This window comes from Eptatretus burgeri, chromosome 17, assembly GCF_056783735.1.
Source record: "Eptatretus burgeri isolate ZD-2024b chromosome 17, Ebu_testis_v1, whole genome shotgun sequence".
In the NCBI taxonomy this organism is placed as follows: domain Eukaryota; kingdom Metazoa; phylum Chordata; class Myxini; order Myxiniformes; family Myxinidae; genus Eptatretus; species Eptatretus burgeri.
The window spans coordinates 47,805,341-47,825,001 of NC_140977.1; the positions used below are offsets into that span (position 1 = coordinate 47,805,341).

At 38.1% G+C, this 19,661-nt stretch overlaps 1 protein-coding gene across 1 annotated transcript in view; it reads left to right on the top strand.

Annotated features, from left to right (window-relative positions):
• The first annotated feature begins 350 nt into the window (after positions 1-350).
• Positions 351-19,661, top strand: part of LOC147010014 (uncharacterized) — a 104,629-nt gene continuing 85,318 nt past the window's right edge. Inside the window, exon 1 of the mRNA XM_085861222.1 lies at positions 351-938. Coding sequence (XP_085717348.1) covers positions 758-938 — 181 coding nt within the window. The 5' untranslated portion in view covers positions 351-757. The remainder of the gene's footprint in view (positions 939-19,661) is intronic.

Sequence of the window (19,661 nt, forward strand, 5' to 3'; positions counted from 1 at the left end):
TCCTACAGTTCTGGGCCAATTACATCGAGACTTGCTACAGAGGATCAGCACGACCCCAATTCATGTTTCGGGGTGTTTTTTTTTTTTTTTAATCTTTGCCGGCGGTCGTGGGACGGATGAGGGAGGGATGCAAATTCTCATGTAAATGTGTATCGTGCAGCGCCTCCTCTCGGTGTGGGAGGTGTATTACACGTCTCCACAATTTGCAGTGCAGTATTCTTGTCCCCACGTTTTCCAGCGGAATGAGGTGTTTTGAATTGTATGCAGTCGGTATGTTTTTTTTGCTTCATGCACGTAACCCGAGTTATTAAATTTTTTCCGATACAGCGCTGTCGCTTGCCTATACACCGCCCAAATAAAGGTATGCGGTGTTTCTGCTTGCATCAAGATCGGCAGGAGGGGTGGGTACTCTGCTCGTTCTTCTAATCCTTGTTCATCTCCGAGTGAATCGCAAGAGATTAAGTTATCCATTCCGTCTTTAACCTTCTCGGTTATCAGAACGATTCAGATTCTGTTCCTCAAGTTAAAGTGAAAATCTGAAACAAGAATGACGGTTTTGATGTTAATCCGAGAGATTCCGGTCAATCACAGGACCGTTAAACTTCTTCCGTACTTCCGGTGAATCGAACCACGTGGTTCGGAGACTCAATGGACACAGACCGAGATCGGGATCGAGTTCGTGTCCGAGAGAGTGTGGATGAGACTGGGATTCTGGGAGGTGGAACCAAACGTGGTGGTTCTCTTGAACTGAGGGGTCATGGATCGAGAACCCACGAACTGCGTCCACGATCCGAGCTCGTCGGGTTCTGATGGAGGGAACAGAGGGGATCCAGGAGGGACTGCTGGGATCTGCGGGTTCAGGATCCTGGACGTTCAGAACCTTCATGATGGAGGGGACGGGACGGACCAAGAACCAGGTACGGGGTTCTCTTGTGCAGGTAATAATTTTGAGTGCACATCTATTTATGACGTACACATCTATTTATTACATACACATCTATTTATGACGTACACATCTATTTATGACGTACACATCTGTTTGTGACGTTCACACCTGTTTGTGACGTGCACACCTATTTGTGACGTGCACACCTATTTATGACGTATACACCTATTTATGACGTACACATCTATTTATGACGTACATATCTATTTATGATGCACACACGGAGGTGTGTGTGTGTGTGTGTGTGTGTGTGTGTGTGTGTGTGTGTGTGTGTGTGTGTGTGTGTGTGTGTGTGTGTGTGTGTGTGTGTGTCGTTATCTCCATATATATTCGGGTTTCAGAAGGTGGAACGGAGTCCTCTCAGGTCTCAACGTATCCACCTCCGTTTTAGTGAGGGATCATGGACCAAGCTGTGATGTTTTCTTGTTTTATTAAAGTTTTGTTCCGAAGGCTCTTTTCAAGGGTCGCCACTGAGCCCCGGAAGCGAATTTGTTTGTTTTTTTTTTCCAAACAACATGTGAATGGATTGATTCTCGTCGGTTCAAACTAGCACATTACGTCACTTCTTGCGCCATCAAGGCCCGTCACACTTCCCTCCAATTGAATCGTGGATGCGATTTCACGATTATGTCTTTGTTGTCAAGAGGCTACCCTGAACTTTTGGTAAGTTTGGTGGTCGCTAGACTACCCTTCGTCTCAGGTTTTCCTTCCGTCTGTATGTCTGTCTGTTTGTTTGTATGTAATGGACAGCTCTGGAGGCCAGAGGAGTCCACCGATTTTGATGAAACTTGACTGGTAGGTTCATACCAGGATCTAGTTGTATGCTTTTGAGCACCGTTGCTATGGACGTCACCGTTGCTTAGCAACGGGACTTTGAAAATTTTGAAAAAATCCGAAAAAAAAAAGTTAGAAAATCAAAAATCGGCTTCTGCACTTTTATGCGCACTATAATCAACCTCTTTGTCAAAAAATTTCAGCCCGATCCGTCAAAAACTGTATGCCTAGTATGCAATTATATTACTATATGCTTTAACCTCAACGTTCGCGTTGGGATTCCCTAACGTACGGTTAGGGAATCGAATACGAATGATGAATGGACAGTTGCTCGTCATGTTCCTATATGGAACAACGAACGGCAAAAATGCCATCTGATGTGTTCTCTTATCTACATATTTCAAATTCGCCTTAGTCTAGCGACCACCCATGTCACCTACCGGCTTGTTTAGTTATTATCCCCGTTGGGTTTAATCCAAAACGGTGGGCGTATGGATTGGGTCTCATCCGTACGTCTGATCGTAGCCATCTCTCAGACATGTACGGACCGATTTTGTTCAAACTTGGCACAAAGACAATACATGATGGTGTACATATGCACATCATTTTGTTTTGTGATCAGATCCAAGATTGCTGACTGGCAGCCATTTTGTTAATTAAACATGTCCCCAACCATTTCTCAGACATGCATCGTCCAATTTTGTTCAAATTTGGCTCAAGCACAGGACATGATGGCATACATATGCATGTCCCTTGATTTTGCAATCTGATCAAAGATGGCCGACTGGTAGACTAGTGGCCTTTGTCATTGTAAACCCCCCCCCCCTCCCCGGTATTGAACATGTCAACCTTTCCTCGGACATGCGTTTTCCGATCTCGTTCAAACTTGGCACACAGATAATGAATAATGGCTTGCATATCCACACCATCTTTTTTTGGAAATCAGATACAAGATGGCCAACTTGCGGCCATTTTGTTACTTAAATGTGTCCCCAACGATTTTCTTGAAAGTACATGGTCAAATTTTGTTCAAACTTGGCAAATATCACAAATGTTCTTCCATGTCACATGACCACTCAAGTTAGTTGCACATACACATAAAACTTGTAACTATTGGCGAGCCGTTTAACTCCGTACAGCCGAATTACTAAAACCATGGGCGCTATGACATTTTATGTCGTTTTCTCCATTTTCTTATTGTAATTCCCCTCCTATAATTTATGTATAATAACCTCGAGTGGCTTGTGCTGTGGACGCCTGCAAACGTTAACAGTTTTGCACAATTTGTACAATAATAACAGGGATAGGGTCGTTGAGGTTAGAGTTAGCCGTCCAAATACGTTACGTTGTAAATACGTTAATAACTGTCAAAATTATGAAGTCACTTCCAGCCCATTGACGTATCATTTGGGGGTAAAAAAAAAAACTGTTCTTGCCCTGAACAACTTCCAACTGCATTTTGTTTGTTGTAATATTCCCAGGGATGGTTTTTAACATCTCTGTAAGGTGGTTCTTCATCTCTTTCCCCCATCTCTCTCTTTCCCCCATCTCTCTCTTTCCCCCATCTCTCTCTCTTTCCCCCATCTCTCTCTTTCCCCCATCTCTCTCTTTCCCCCATCTCTCTCTTTCCCCCATCTCTCTCTTTCCCCCATCTCTCTTTCCCCCATCTCTCTCTTTCCCCTATCTCTCTCTTTCCCCCATCTCTCTCTTTCCCCCATCTCTCTCTTTCCCCCATCTCTCTCTTTCCCCCATCTCTCTCTTTCCCCCATCTCTCTCTCTTTCCCCCATCTCTCTCTCTTTCCCCCATCTCTCTCTTTCCCCCATCTCTCTCTCTCTCTCTCTCTCTCTCTCTCTCTCTCTCTCTCTCTCTCTCTCTCTCTCTCTCTCTCTCTCTCTCTCTCTCTCTCTCTCTCTTGCCCCCTGCTAGCTGTTGGTACGTTGTGTGTACTGCCATGGCCGCTCCTTGCTTCTTGTCGTGAGTACCCCTCCTCTGCTGTGCTGTTTGGTGTTTCCACTTTCCCCATGTTTTTTTTTTCCTTCCTGTCTGGGGAGAGAGAGAGAGAGAGAGAGAGAGAGAGAGAGAGAGAGAGAGAGAGAGAGAGACCCCGAGACCGAGACCGAGACCGAGACCGAGACCGACCACGGTCTCGTGTCGAGAAAACCGTAGGCCGAAGGCCTGGCATGGCCGCCGGGGGAGGTTTTTCTCGTTCACTGCGACCGTGTTCTTTGTTAATTCTCAACTTTAATCGTTGATTTCTTGGTGTTTGTGAAAACGCCTTATTTCTCTCGATAAAGTTTACTAACTTGTTTTCTTGAGTTAGAATGGCGGGTGAACGTTTCCGTGTCGAGATGTTTGAGTCACTAACTCGTAAACACGCTGTTATTTGCTTCCCTCCCAGTGAGGTGGAACTTATGATGTGCTTTCCGCCATTGGTTACATCGTTGGTTTACATAATATTCGTGCTGCTTGTCGCATGAATAAGAAGTTTGTGGTGTTTGTGTCGGAGGAACACGTGGTCGCCACGGTGGTTGAGCATGGCCTGTTCATCGAACCGAACACTTACCTCTCTGTGTTCGCTTTACAGGCCCCAACAGTTAAAGTTAATACTAATAATATTCCACCATTTATAAGGAACCAGGACTTGTGTAACCAGTTAAACAAGTTCGGGAAGGTTTGTGTCGAGGATCTCTATGGTGCCGATGCGTCATGTTAGTGATAAATTTAACCACGTCATGTCCGTTAAAAGAGTGGTTTATATGATACTACCTGAAAATGGAAAAACACTGAATGTTGTACTCAGTGTAAAAATCGACGGGTTTGAATATAAAATGTTTGCCTCCTCAGAGGTTATGACGTGTTTTGGGTGTGGAGCGAATGGGCACGTGAAGAGTGTTTGTCCCAATGCGGTTACACCGCAAGAAAGTGAAGGTGCGGTGAGGAACAATTCTTCCTCACCACAAACTAATGGGGAGAAGGTGAATCGGGAGCCTAGCCCCCCCCCCCCCCCACCGGCTGAGGTGTACGACCAATTGGACTCATCCACCCCGACCGGCGTTAGAGAGAGGGTGTGTAATCGTGACGTAATTAATCCACCCCCACAAAACGAGGAAGTGAAAGTGGTTGCTTCCTCTCCTTTACCATCCACTGTACAGGACAGTGTGGACAATATGGAGGCATCTGTTACAGATACCAGGAAAAAAGGCCAAAAACGGTCAAATGTTGATGCCTTTGATGCTAACGAGCAGAATAAGGTCCAGATCGTGTCAGGCTCGGTGGACCTCCAAGGTGTGTCTCACATTGGAAACCCCTTGGTGGTACCGGAGTCGTGTGCGGATGTGGAAACTTCGCTTGCTCCACTGGCCGACTCCGAGCGGGACACAGAGAACAGTGAGGTATCTCAGGATGTTTTAAGTGTTTGTCCTGTTAGCCAAACTTGTTCAGACGAGTTAACAGCTATGTCTGACATTGATGGAGAAATAGATAAAGGGGAAAATCCCTGTGAGTTAAATGGTCACCCCTCCCTCACAGATGATGATGTAAGGGTTGTAGAGGGGAAGGACATGGACAAGGCAAATTCGGAGGGGTCCATAAACAGAGCAGAACTTTCTGATGAGCCAAAAGTAAGTGTTCCACAAGTAATAAGAGAGGCCATCGATGAAGCACTTGATTCAGATGAAACCTCTTCTACCCCACATTTCAGTGCTTTCAGCTCTCAAGAGGATGAAGGGGGAGACGACACAACCTTAGTGTCTCAAGAAAATGTGATTAAATTCCTGGATGATACATTCAGGAAAACATACGTAAAAATCAAAGATTACTTCCTGAATTTACACGATTTCATTAAAACTGCAAGGAGTATGATTCGTGAACCTTATCAGGTTAACATGTCAGATCCTCAATTCCAAAGGTTAAGGAAATGTGTTACTCGGGCTGGTAAAGAGCTTCAAGAATAACTAACAGAATGGAGATAAAAGTAGCATCCCTGAACATCAATGGAGGCCGCAGTTGTGTGCGTCGCCTCCAGGTATTTCAGCTCTTCCAAAATGAAAAATTTGATGTGCTAATGTTACAGGATACGCATGCAAATCAGTCTTCTGAGGATGAGTGGTGTAAAATCTTTAAAGGTTGTCTTTTTTTCTCGAGTGTGCTTGTTGAGGCCAAGGCTGGTGTGGAAATAGTGTTGCATCCTCGACTCCAGCCTTAGGAAATAACTTGTAAGGAAATTTGCAAAGGTTACTTACTGTCTGTGCAATTTGTCAGTCGTAACCGAAAGATTTGCATGACAAATGTTTACTGTCCTAGTGCTAACTCTGAAAGAGGTGCCTTTCTGTACAAGTTGGCAGAGTTTGTAAGCACCATTGACTTAGCCATGTTGTTGTGTCGGGGGTGACTACAACTGCACCCTCGACCCACAACTTGATCGGAACACTTGTGAGCCTCATCCACCCAGTGCAAGGCCTTTGGCACAGCTTGTCAAAAAGTTTAAACTGGTGGATGTGTGGCGGGTACAAAACCGTAATATCCGTCAGTATACATGGGTTTGTGCATCAAGAAATGTTTTGACGATGGCTCGCCGAGACAGGTTTTATGTTAATCATGAAATGGTAAACATTGTTAAGAACTCTTATATAAGGCCGTCTGGTTTTTCCGATCATCACATGATTGTTATGGTGTGTGGCTTTCCTCATCATGTCTGTGGAAGTGCATATTGGACTTTTAATTTGAAACTTTTACAAAGTGCACATTTTATAGAAGCTTTTAAAATGGTTTGGGAAAAATGCGAGTCACAAAAGGGTTCATATTTGAACTTAAGACAATGGTGGGACTGCGCAAGGTCCCAAATCAAATGTTTTTGCCAACAATACTGCTCTTACAGCACATACAATGCTTTTGGTGTGATATCTGCTTTAAAAAACGATATACTTGTCTGTGAGCAGAAAGCTGGATTGTGTAGCGTGAATGTCCAGCAGTTGTCGGAGAAAAGGACCCTTCTGGCTGAAATGGTGAAAGAGCGGGTGGCCGGTGCATTCATCCGACTGCGGAACCAAAAAATCCAACTTGACACATCAAACAAAGGGTTCTTCAATTTGGAAAAAAACAATCAAGACCTCTCAAATCCATGCTTTGTGCTCTTCTGGCGGTGATTTGTTGACCTCCCAGAGTGATATCAACCATGAACTACAAGACTATTTTTCTAAACTCTTCGCAAAAAGAGCTGTGAATGAGGGAACAGGAATGCTATGCTTGAACAGCTCCCTTCTCTGTCTGAAGACCAACAGCAATTGCTTGAGCCTGGCATTTCTCTTGGAGAACTTACTGCTGTGCTCAAGGATAGCAAGGATGGGAAAGCCCCTGGACTAGACGGCCTTCCGGCTGAATTTTATAAGGCTTTCTGGGACATTATAGGCCCTACTCTTCTTGAGGTCTTTCAGGAGAGTGTTAAACAAGGTGAATTGCCACTGAGCTGCCGGAGGGCAGTTTTGTGTCTCCTTCCGAAGAAAGGAAATCTACATGAGACTGCAAATTGGCGGCCTGTGTCACTCCTCAACACGGACTGTAAAATATTCTCAAAAGCACTTGCAACCCGTCTGAAGGAAGTCATCTCTTGATTGGCACTGATCAATCATACTGTGTTCCAGAACGTTCCATATACGATTATATTTTTTGATGAGAGACTTGATCAGTCTCGGTCAAACTACATCTCCTGGTTTTGGTTTATTACTTTTAAATCAAGAAAAAGTTTTTGACAGTGTTAACCATTCTTTTTTGTTTGATGTATTAAGGCGAACAGGGTTTGGGGAAAAATTTATTGCTCATGTTAAGTTATTGTTATGGTTGAAGAAATTCGCAAACCACCATTCAGGTCCTGTAGGTGAGATATCTCTGTAAGTACATGTGTAGTTAGGCCAAACCCGTTGTTTAGAGGGAATAAATGTGATTCATTCGGGCTGCGACCCTTTAAGATCGCCGTTTTTCTGTTCTATCTTTATTTTGAACCAACCACGTCTCAACCGCCATCACACAACAACCACCAACCGCAACGCCGCTTCACAACAACAACAACGCCAACAGCCACGACCTTTACCTTCACAGCACACCATCCCGCAACCATCGCATCACCGCCATTCCAAGCGTCACCGTGGCCAGGGACCGCCACTTTAGACCCTCCACCACCTTCGCCTCTCCTTCTGCGGCCATTCCCGCACCGCTTGTGGGCACCGAGCGTCAGGCTGTCCTGGACTCGTACAGGGCGCGTGCCGAGCAGCGGGTGCAAAAAGCGGCCTTTCTGAGGAGAAGTCGGATCAGGAATGATACACGCCCACTTCTGATCCATCCTATCAGCAAGCGCGGGGCGATTTGGCCCCGCCTCCAGGCGCGTCGGAGTAGAATCGATATATGCAAATTTGAGGATCAGGGGAGGTTCACGCCCACTTTTCCTCCGTCCAATGGGCGAGCGTGGCTCCGCCCCCGAGCTCATCCTGATCCGGAAATTTGCATATGGGTTCTCCTGCCGTACTATAAAGCACCGAGCGCGGGGCGAATTCAGTCAGTTTTGGGCTCGGGCGAGTTGGAGAGGTGTGGCGGCGGTGGAGTGTGGCAGCAGCAGTCAAGACGGGTCTGGAGGAGAGTCAGTCTGTCGGGGTTCGGAGTCTGTCAGGGAGCTGCAGAGAGGGGAAGCCGGGAACGCGGTCGAGGTCGCAGTGGAGTCGCTCGTCGCGGGACCCAAGCAAGCCAGCTATCCTCTTTCCCCAGAGCATCAACAATTCCCCCCTTTTTCCCCCCCGCGCTGAGATAGTGCGGAAAGGGGGCCCCGTTCCCACCCCATTCCAAGCAGTGCCAACGAAACCCGCGGAGGAGCGCGGAGTCGGGGCACCGCCGCCACATTTGCGGCTCATCACAAGACGGGTAGGCTCCACCCGGTCTCGTGTCCACAGACCCCGTCTGCCCCCTTGTCGTTGAGGGTGGCCCTTTTCTTTTGCTTTTGAGTATATGTGTTGTCGGCGCCGTCTGTAAAGTAAAACTGTGTAAGTGTTGCCGTGTGCTCGCGTAGTCGGTAGTAGATCTGCATTGTTGTGTTTCTTTTGTTGCAATTGCTTTTAGTGCATAATTGTTGTAATTGTTTATGTGTGCTTTCCGTGTGCCGCGGAATAAATGTTCCTCATGTTGAACTGTTTTCCCATTTCGCTTCGTCTTTTCTTAAATTGAATCTCCATCTTGCTTCACGTAAAGGGTTGGTAGTGGGCGAAATACGCCCGATAATTAATCGGAACCGTCGAGGTTGACGATAACACCGCTCGGTTATCCCGATAGTACGGAACGGGTCGCTTAAAGTGGCCCGTGTCCGGAATCGACCTGCGGCGAGGTGCGATCGCCCGGTCTACCCTCCGTGTGGGTACTTAGGTAGGTCGAATTTGGCGAACAACCCTATCCCACGCGGGGGGCCGATTGGCACGATCGTGGTGAGGTCGAAAGGCCCACCCGTGACTACTTCCCGGCGTTAGTCCGAGAGGGTCACGACAGAATTGTCTGTCTGGTGGGCGACGTTCCGCGATTCGAGTTACGTGGCCGCTCGCACGCCGGCGGGTGCGAATTCGCAACATTATTGTACAAAAATGCATCTTGTCTGCTGAAGGTTAATAATAGTCTTTGTTGCCCTTTCCCCTTTCAGCGAGACATCCGTCAGGGCTGTACGCGCTAGCAGGCATGCTCTACAATCTATCCGTTGAACCTTTATTAGTTTTGCTTCGGAACTCAGTGTTAGGAGTCTCTCTTTCACAAAACTCCAAAGTCGTTGTTTCACCTTATGCTGATGAGTAGGGTAAGAATACTGATTCTGGCTCACTTTTCCCCATGTGAATGGGGGATTTTCAGCGATTCCCTTTTTTTTCCCTAAAAATAAACCCCCTTTTTATCCCAAGGTATATTTATTTGTCTCCCCTTTTAACCTGGAGGTTGAACCTCATTGAATTGAACACCTGGGGGTTGAACAGCTCACTCATTGAACCTATAAAGATTTGTTCATTCTCAAATTCCTTCAATAGTTTAATTTTCTTTGCACAATAATCCCCATCTAAAATATTGACAAACAAAACATTTGAATCTTTATATTTTTTAAGATACCCCTTTTGTGCAATTACGAAATGATAAACTTCTCTTAATGCTCTTGTTTGACCACCTCCTGAGCCACATATCATTTTGAGATTATAGTAAATTGTTTTTTCATTGTTCAATTGATAACCATCAAAGTTTTCAGTCCATTCAAGGATATTCATTTTTTTCTTTACATCCTCTAACTTACTAGTTTTTAAATTAATTCGCTTATTTGTTTTATTTACCTTTGTTTTAGTTATTTTTTCAATAAGACTTATTTGATATTTTTCACATTCATTATGTTTTCCATTTATATACCAAGACTGAGATTTTCTCCACTCTTTAGTTTGATTAATACTTGGTTTAACCATTTATATATTGTGAAAAAACGCGACGGTAGCCCTTAAAAAACCCTAACCCATCTTCCCATCGTTAAAACATAATCTATTTTATACACTCTATCATACAATATCCATATGGAACACAATCTATTCCATTATCTAAAATAAATCTCTTATCATCAAAGGCTCCTAATGCCTTTTTATTTACTTCTTCACTATATATGTTATGTTTATAACTTCTTATTGTATTCATTTTCCTATATTCTTCTTTCTTATTCATCAAACAATTATAATAATTTCTAAAAGTTATTGATTTCTTTATTACATATTTCTTTATTCCCTTTAACCTCTTATCAATCTGTTCACCATACTTATAAGCATATGCCTTTGCTCTCAATCCAATAAACTCACTCATTACTTTTCCACCCAACTCATCCTTAAACTTACCAATAACCTTTTCATTCTTTTTGGAAAATAACTCACTCTTCTTGCTGAAATTACTTGTATCATATACTCCAATATTTTTCTTCATATCTTCATAAACATCATCAGTTTTTATATCTAGGATAAAACTATCAGTATCCATATACAACAATGAAACATTTTCACCATACTCTTTCTTTAAGTCATTATACAAATAATCATACATCATTATCTTTGATAAATCAAGAACTGCTGTTCCAATATAAATTGGTTTATCCATTACAATACTTTCCTTTTTCATATGAATTGCAGAAAAGTTCTCTGAAAAAACCTCTTCTCTCTCAAAACTTGGTTTATTTATCAATCTCGAAGCTTCTTTCCAAGATGTTGCGAATCTAATGTTTTGCCTGTTTCTAACATTTTCCATAGTCTTTCCAAATACAGCATTATTCATTAATTTATAAAAGTCCCCTTCAAATTTTACTTTTGTATTTGCTCTCATATCTGTATTGAATTGAATATACTTTTTCACCCAAGGACTTTGTTTAAATTTTAAAACTCGATGAATTTTAGCTACTCTCAATCCTTCTCTCAAAAACTGTTTTAAGCTTCTCTGATGTAAAACATATCCCTCTTTATCATAGAATGTTGTTAATAACTTTTCTGTTGATTTGCCTTTAATATTAAAACTTTTATGATAATCACTGAACCATTCTTTCTTTGGGGTTTCTTTCTCACATGCAAAAGGAAGGTCTTTATGCTTATTATGAAGAACACTCGGGTACCTCAAATCAACTTCAAAATAATAACCTTCTTCTTCGTCATTCAATTCCTCTTGAGAAGAAATAACAATATTCATCAAAGCCTTTTCATAATCCTTTTCTTCCACCCACTCTAATTTACCATAAGGCAGAGATTGAGACATTGCCCATCCATACAAATTATTAGCATCAAAATACATCAAATAATTACTATCTTTTTCACTATCATAATTTGGGAGATATTTATTATTTGCTTTCGCATATCTTTTTGAACATACTTGTGATATTCCACCTCTCTTGGACTTCTCAATCATCAAAAGCATATCAACATCACTGATTAAATCTATTTCTTGTTTTGTCATTTTCAACATTGCACTCCAAGCTAAACCAGGAGCTGTGAAATAGTGGGCAGGGTCTAATCCATAACAATTTTTATTATGACAGAGTGTTCTAAAAGCCTCAAACACATCAGCTAACAATAAAACATCTGTTTTTAGATATAAATCATGATATTCTCCAAGGTTCTTTATCTTAAATATTTTCCATATTTCTTGTGCGTGTTTATATTCCTTATCACTTATCTCTTCTTCATAAAGGTTATTATAGAAACTTTCTTTTGAAGGAAGTTGTGTTTCTTTAAATCTCATAAATGAATCCATATAATCATAAGGATAAATTCCCTTACTTGTAAGAATTTTCTCTTTACTTTGAATTTCATTCCTTGTTTGAATTTCCTCTCTCGTAAGAATTCCTTCTTTAATCAGAATTTCATCTTTAATCTGAATTTCCTCTTTAGTTCGAATTTTCTTTATAATTAGAATTTCTTCATTAATTAGAGTTTCCTCTTTACTTTGAATTCTCTCTTTAATCTGAATTTCCTCTTTAGTGAGAATTTCCTCTTTTGGAAAGAATGAATTAAGATTTGGAAAAGAGTCCGTGGAGCTTAGATTTGATGCGAGGTAGGCTAGTGGTGTTCCCATAAACTTGTAAGAATCTAGAAACCTAATACGAGTTAAAGGTTTTGTGAATATCATTTTTGAAAATGAAATATACTTTTGACTTGTGTTTGTTATGGCAGAAATATTCCCTGGTGTTTTTGAAAGTTCATTTATAAATAGATGTGTATCATAGTTGGCGCTGTTGTGAAGAAAGACTGGAATAAAAGAAGGTAATTTATAATTAAGATTACAACAGGAATGAGCGGGACCTCTATATTTACCAGTAAGATGACAATGGTCTCTAACTTTAGACTCCTTAATTTCCCCCTCACAAATATGACAGATATTGTTCATTCTAAATTCTATTTTTTCTTCTTTGGTTAATTTCATCGGTTCATTTGTTTCTTTCATTAATTTAGTGAGTCTTATACAATCCTTTTCTAATCGTTTTACAAACTCTTGTGAAGCATTTTTTCCACGATAATGTTCAAGTTTGTTATACTTTTCTCCAACAGATGATTTGATATAATAACAGAAACCACAAGGAATATGTTTTTGATATTTATTTGTATATGGTTCTTTTGGATTAGGAGAAGCAGTATTTATCTTTTTAAGGATACATTCAAAATCAGCGTATATCACAAATGGGTGCATGATAGATTTATTATAATCTTCAAAATAAATCTTTTCACCAGGTTTAGGCATTGTAATTACAGCTGATTTATGATTACTACAATATTTTGAATGTTGTTCTAATCGTTCTTTTGTATGAAATGAATTAAGACATCGCTTACAAGGATATATTTTGTTTGCTGTTCTGAATACCTGAGAAGAGATTAATCTTGATAAATTATTGATGTATGTGTAATGTGAATTCTTTCCAACACTAAAATATAAAAGGTCAATGTGTGTTTCTTCATTTTTAAAGTTGTTTGAAATTTTTAATATTTGAACTTTGTTTGTATCCGTTAATCCATATACATTAATAGAAAGATTATTCTTTTTCTCAAATTTAGGAATATCTGTTGGTGGCATTGGGAATTTAAAATCTTTAATGTCCAAGGTATTCTCATATTTCATATATTGTTTTACTCTTTCTGAATTACATTTTGGTGGATGAAAGTGAGCAAGAACAGACCAGAGAAAACATTTATTATCATTGTTCTTAATATTAACAACTGCCTTCTTTCGTTTTATTTCTTTTGGTAATTCAATATAAGAAGAAGCTTTAAGAGGGTTTGATTTTAGAATGTGTATATCTAAAAAGATGATTTTTTTAATATTGAATCCACTTCCTACCACTGTATTATCAACATCCTCCTCTTGTCTTGATAGTTCTTCATAAACCCCACTATTCAAAAAATCTTGAAATGATGTTATAAAATGAAGACCTGTTCTCATATAAGGAGTATGTTCTTCATCTTGTCTTTTCATATTCATTTTCACTCCCATATAAAACTTTAAAGTTTTCATTTCTTTTAATGTCTTTTTAATAAATTTTTCAACATCGGGTTTCACTATTTCAATTGATTCAGCTATTGATGATGGACCGGGTTCTCCAAATTGAAAAATCCTTATTTTTATATGCCCTTTAAATGCCCCATCAGTGTTTTTAATATAATAGTCTCCCTTTACTTTAAACTCATTTTTCTTGTGTTTTTGTGATTGAAGATGTTTATTATAACTACTCTTCAAAACATCCTTTGAACAGATATCACAATGTTTTCTTTCCAACTCAAGAGGAGATATTTGATGAAATAGATTAAATGTGTGTTTGTTGGTTCGGAGGTGTTTTCTATAATGTTTATATTCGTGATTACAAACATCGCAGTACGTTGTATTCACCATATTTATAGAATAAAACTTTGCTTAAACTAAAATTTTCTTGATGAAAATTTCGTTTAATTTATAGGTGAATCTGTGCTTAAAAACATTTTATCCTCCAACTTTTTCACTTAATAAATACAATGTTTCAAGACACAAAAGACAAGTTTCAATCAATCTCTTCATCTGTTAAATATACTGAGAAATATGTCAAGGATGTAAAATTGAACAAAGATAAATATAACAACTATTGGATAAAAACTATTATGGTAAATAATATGAGTTCTTCAATTTCCTTCAGTGGAAGGGCTTTTAGTATACCTGGTAGAACATCAATTAAAGTATCTCTAACAAAAGTTTCTCCTCTCCTTCTCGTAATATATTCAAAACTAGAAAAAGCAATGAAACAAGAAAAAGTATCAAAGAACAAAAACCTTATGGATAAAGCTTTAGAAAGAAAAGATAAGACCATCTGTAATATGCAAGGAGAAATTTGTATTTTTTTCAACAACCCTGAAGATGTAAATCCTGATGAAATAAAGGATGTTAATATATCAGGTGAAATGACATTTCGTTCAATAGTAGTTAACGATAATTTTAAAATTACCTTTAATATAAAAAATGTTGTCGTTGAATCTGATAATGAAAAAAAGTATATCGATATCGATGGTAATATACAACTGAAAGTATAGATGAATTTCAGTTTAAGTAAAGTTTTACTTTATAAATATGCTAGACTTTCCTGATTCTCCATATGACAAATTTGAGAATTGTCCTGCGTGTGAAAGACGGGGATTAAACACAGAGTCAAAAGCCTATAAACAATGTATATTCTGTGATTATCTTCTAATTAATGATAATAAAAAATATAAAAAGGAAAATAATTCTTTTAGATTTACACCAAAAATGAATTACTTTACAAGATTGATTAGAGAAATGAATGTAAAGTATGAGGATGATAACACACCTTTCCTTACAAGGGAAGAAACTGAACGTATAAGAGAAATGTTCAAAGGATTGTTGTTGTATATTATTCATGGATGTAATTTTCAGGGAAATATCAACACAAGATATTGTATAAATAAAATAATGGATTATCTTGAAATTAAACCTGAACTTAGGATAAAATATAGAGTTTCTAAAAAAGCCAATAATAAATTAAATAACCTGTTTTTCAAATATATAAATGAATGATTTTTTACCTATTTGGGAAAATAAGATAAAATTTAACAACCATAAAAATCTCCCAAATTCATTAAGCTGTCTCATAGTTGGTTCAAGTGGATGTGGAAAAACCTGCTTACTTTTAAAAATGCTCCTCACTCCCAACTTTTTAGATTATGATAATTTAATAATTTTCACAAAGTCGAGTTTTCAACCAGAGTATCAACTACTCTCACAAGGTTTTAATGCTGGTCTTCAAAAGAAGATATAATCGGTTTATTTAAACGTCAAAAAACCTAAATGATTATAACATTGAAGATATAATTCAACTATTTTGTGATACACAGAGATGTAAAAAGAAATCAAATCCTATAACTTGTATTCTTAGTGATAATACGGATGATATACCGTCTCCCCAAGATTTGGATAAATCAAAAGAACCTCGTTATCTTTGATGATTGTGTTAATGAGAGAAACCAAACGGTAATGGACAGCTACTACACAAGAGGGAGACATTCTTCTTGTAATTGTATTTATCTTAGTCAATCGTACTTTCAACTTCCTCGTCGTTCCATCAGAAACAATGCTAATACTTTTATTTTATTCAAGTTAAATTCAATAGATATCAATAATTTTTGGAGAGATAATTGTTCTACATTATGTAGTAAAAAGAAATTTGAGGATTACATGAAGCACACGACTGAAAAATATAAATATATTGTTGTGAAACAAGATGAGATATTAAGGGATATATTTTTTTGTTTTATAAACAATTACATATATAAATGACAACTATTATTATAAATCTTGTGGGTAAATCTGCTTCTGGAAAAAACTTTCATAAATCAAGGTTCTTGTGTAGTACAAATGAGAATATCGTAAATTTACTTGAAAACACCCCGTGATACGCATTGTATCAACAACAACTAGAGCAATAAGACCTGGAGAAATAAAAGGTGAAGATTATCACTATATTTCAGTGGAGGAACATATGCGATTGAGGAATGAAGGACAAATATTTGAGGAGGTTTCTCTTGGTACAACAAAATATTCACATTGTAAGAGTGAGTTAAAGAAACTAAAATCTGGTGGTGTTGGGATATTAGAAACTAATCCAGAAGGAACGAGACAAATTATTAAATATCTGAGCGGGGTGAAGATTTTATCATTCGGTTTTGATGTTGATGAAGAAACTCAACGCAAACGTATGAAAAGCAGAGATGCAAGGATTAGTGAAGAAGAAATTACAACTCGCATTAATGTTAATAAAGAATTTGATGAAATATTTAAAGAAAAGGATTTATTTGAACACATCTACTTGAATGATGAAGAAAAGGAAAATTTCCCTGTTAATCTTTACAATTCATTAAATGATATTTTACAATAAATAAATGGATACAAAAGAAAGAGCAAGAAGATTTAAGGAACATCAAGAGTTGGTTTCAAAAGTTGTAAAACAGCAGGAAGACATAAAGAAGAAACGCAGACAGAAACTAACGGGCGAAGAAGTATTTGAAAGAAAACAAGAGAAATTTTTTAAACCACTTTTAAAAACTTCCCAAGAAAAAATGAAAGATGTTTCCACAGTTCCCACAGTAGAATATACTCCCAGAAAGCTTCAAATGTTAAAAGATTTCAGTCAAATGACGGAGGAAGAATTAGAGCATATTGGAGAATTAGAATATGATGAAGGTTTATTTCAACAACTGGAAGAGATTAATCAACCCCCTGATTATATTGTGAATGCTGTTCAAAACAATGAATATTCAGCAGATTCAAAAACCAAAGCAGGACTCATTCCAACAGAACAACCAGCAATATTTCATCTTGTTCAAGAAAAGGTATTGATATTTAATGATGAATTAAGGTTCTTAAGTTCTGCTCAAACCCCTGTTAAACTAACTCCGAGATTAATGTTTCTTCTCACAAAAGATGGAAGACAAGGTTCAACTGTGAGGGATGAATCAAAGTATATTGATAAACCATTGGATATGGAAAATAATGATGATAGAGTATATATTGATTTGCTGAACACTCTAAATTATAAGGTTATTCTTTCTGGTAAAAGTAGGAAGAATGAGAAGGAGAAACACATTATTCAGGCTTTAAGTATCCTTGGTTCAGGTATTAGTTTTCTTCCAAATGACCCATCGCAATTAGTTAATAGACTGTTATTGTTGTTAGGCAGTAAGAAGGCTGGAAATAACAATTGTTTTAATGAAGCATCAGCCATTTTAGACCAGTTGATGAACATGAAAATAATTAATAAATCTCAATATAAAGACATTTTATCTCATATTAAATAAGATGAGAAGCACAATCCTGAGTTTTAATTTCACAACAAGCGACCACACATCTTCATTCCCATACCCACTACAACTTGACACAACAAAAGAATATGAGGCATCTTTATTGTCCATGGAAACTTATAATACCTTATTTAATATAACCGAGAAAAATGACAAGTTTAGTTATAATCCGGGAAGTGGATACAAAACGATAACAGTCTCACCCGGAGCATACGAGATTTCTCAAATATCTTCCGAAATTGCTCGTCTTATGAAAGAACAGGGTGATGAACCAAAAAATATTGTTATAAACATTCAAAAACATACTTCAAAATCAACGATTAAAGTTAAAAATAACTACAAGGTTGATTTCACAATTGATAATTCATTTAGAGAGTTATTAGGTTTCTCCTCAAAAAAGATTGAAACTAATGGGACGTTTTACAGTGATAATGTCATTCAAATATCCTCAGGAATAAATTCGGTGTTAATTCACTGTGATTTGATTGATGGTGCTTATAATGATGGAAAAAAAACAAATACAATATTTTCATTCAGCGCATACTCAACCCCAATTGGTTATAAATTCAATATGGAACCTAAAAATTTGGTTTATCTACCTGTGTCAGGAAAAACCATACACAGAGTAAATTTTAGGATAACCGACCAAGATAATCGTGTGATTTCTTTTAATGGAGAAGTTATATCCATCAGAATTCACCTACGTGAAGTTTTTCAATAAATAAATACGATGGTTATTGTGAGGAAACACGAGTTGGGAAAATATAAAATAATTACAGGGGATGGGATGTTCCTTTCCCCGTACTACAAGGGTGAAGGTATGTATCTTGGTAGAGGATACTATAAACCTAAGAGACAAAGGGGTGTCGGACATCAATTTAGAGGAGATGGGATAATTGATACTCTCATGGGTATTGGTTCAACTATTCTTAAACATAAAGACCTAATTGGTTCAACTGCTTCTGCTGTGGGAAATGTAGCAGGTGCTGTAAAGAGTATAAAAGATGCTCAGAAGGAATCTCATAAATTACAAGCAATAAAAGAAATTAAGAAAGGTAAAACTCAGTTGTCCCCCAAGAACGACAGAAAATAATTCAAATACTTGGATCAGGGTTTCAAAAGTTTTAACATCTTTTTTCCTAAATAAATACAAGTATGGAAGCAATTGATAGTATCTATGATTTGGATGATACTATTATTATCTCAAACTCCACTAAAAAAGAAGATTACTTCAAGGTAAATGCAATAACTGGAACAGACTGGAATACGAATGGTACAAAAAGTTTTGAAATAAATAATCAACAAACCTATTTGAATCTCTCCGAAAGTTTCTTGTTGTGTAAATTTAAATTCACTAAGGCTGGGAATAACACAAACGCTACACTTGTAAATGATTTCTTCTGGAAAATGTTTGATAGTGTGCGATTGTATATTGGAACACAAGAAGTTGAAGCGGTTGATTATGTCTCTGCTGTATCTGAAATGATGAAATTTACACTCTATACATTCAGTGATAGAATGGGAAAAGGGTCTGTCGAAGGTTTTATTCCTGATATGTCAACGGGAACAAACACAGACCCTGGATATATTCAAAGGAAAGGAATGTATAATAATGATACAAAAGCAGAAAATAGTTTTACTGTGGCAGTTCCTCTTAAAGGTATATTTGGATTTTGTGATTATGATAAAGTTCTGTATGGTCTTAAAATTAGATTTCAACTACAAAGGAATGATAATGAAAATAGATTGCTTTTTGGTGTTGGTAGTGCTTTTGGTGAACAGAATAAATTTGTAATTGAGGAGATGAGTTGGTATATCAGTGAATATACTCCTAATCTTAAAACAGAAGAGATGTTGAATCGAAGACTTAACTCAAAGAAACCACTCAGTGTATCATACCTCAAAAGAAGATGTCAATACGTTAAACTCACTCAAACTACTTACACGTGGAATTTGGGTGTTCTGGAAGGAAAGCCACGATATCTGTGGATGATTTTTAAAAAGCCAGATGGTGATACTGCGACTGATAAGAATAATGCATTGAGTGATAATGCTAAGGTGAAACAACTTCGCGTTTCTCTAGATGGAA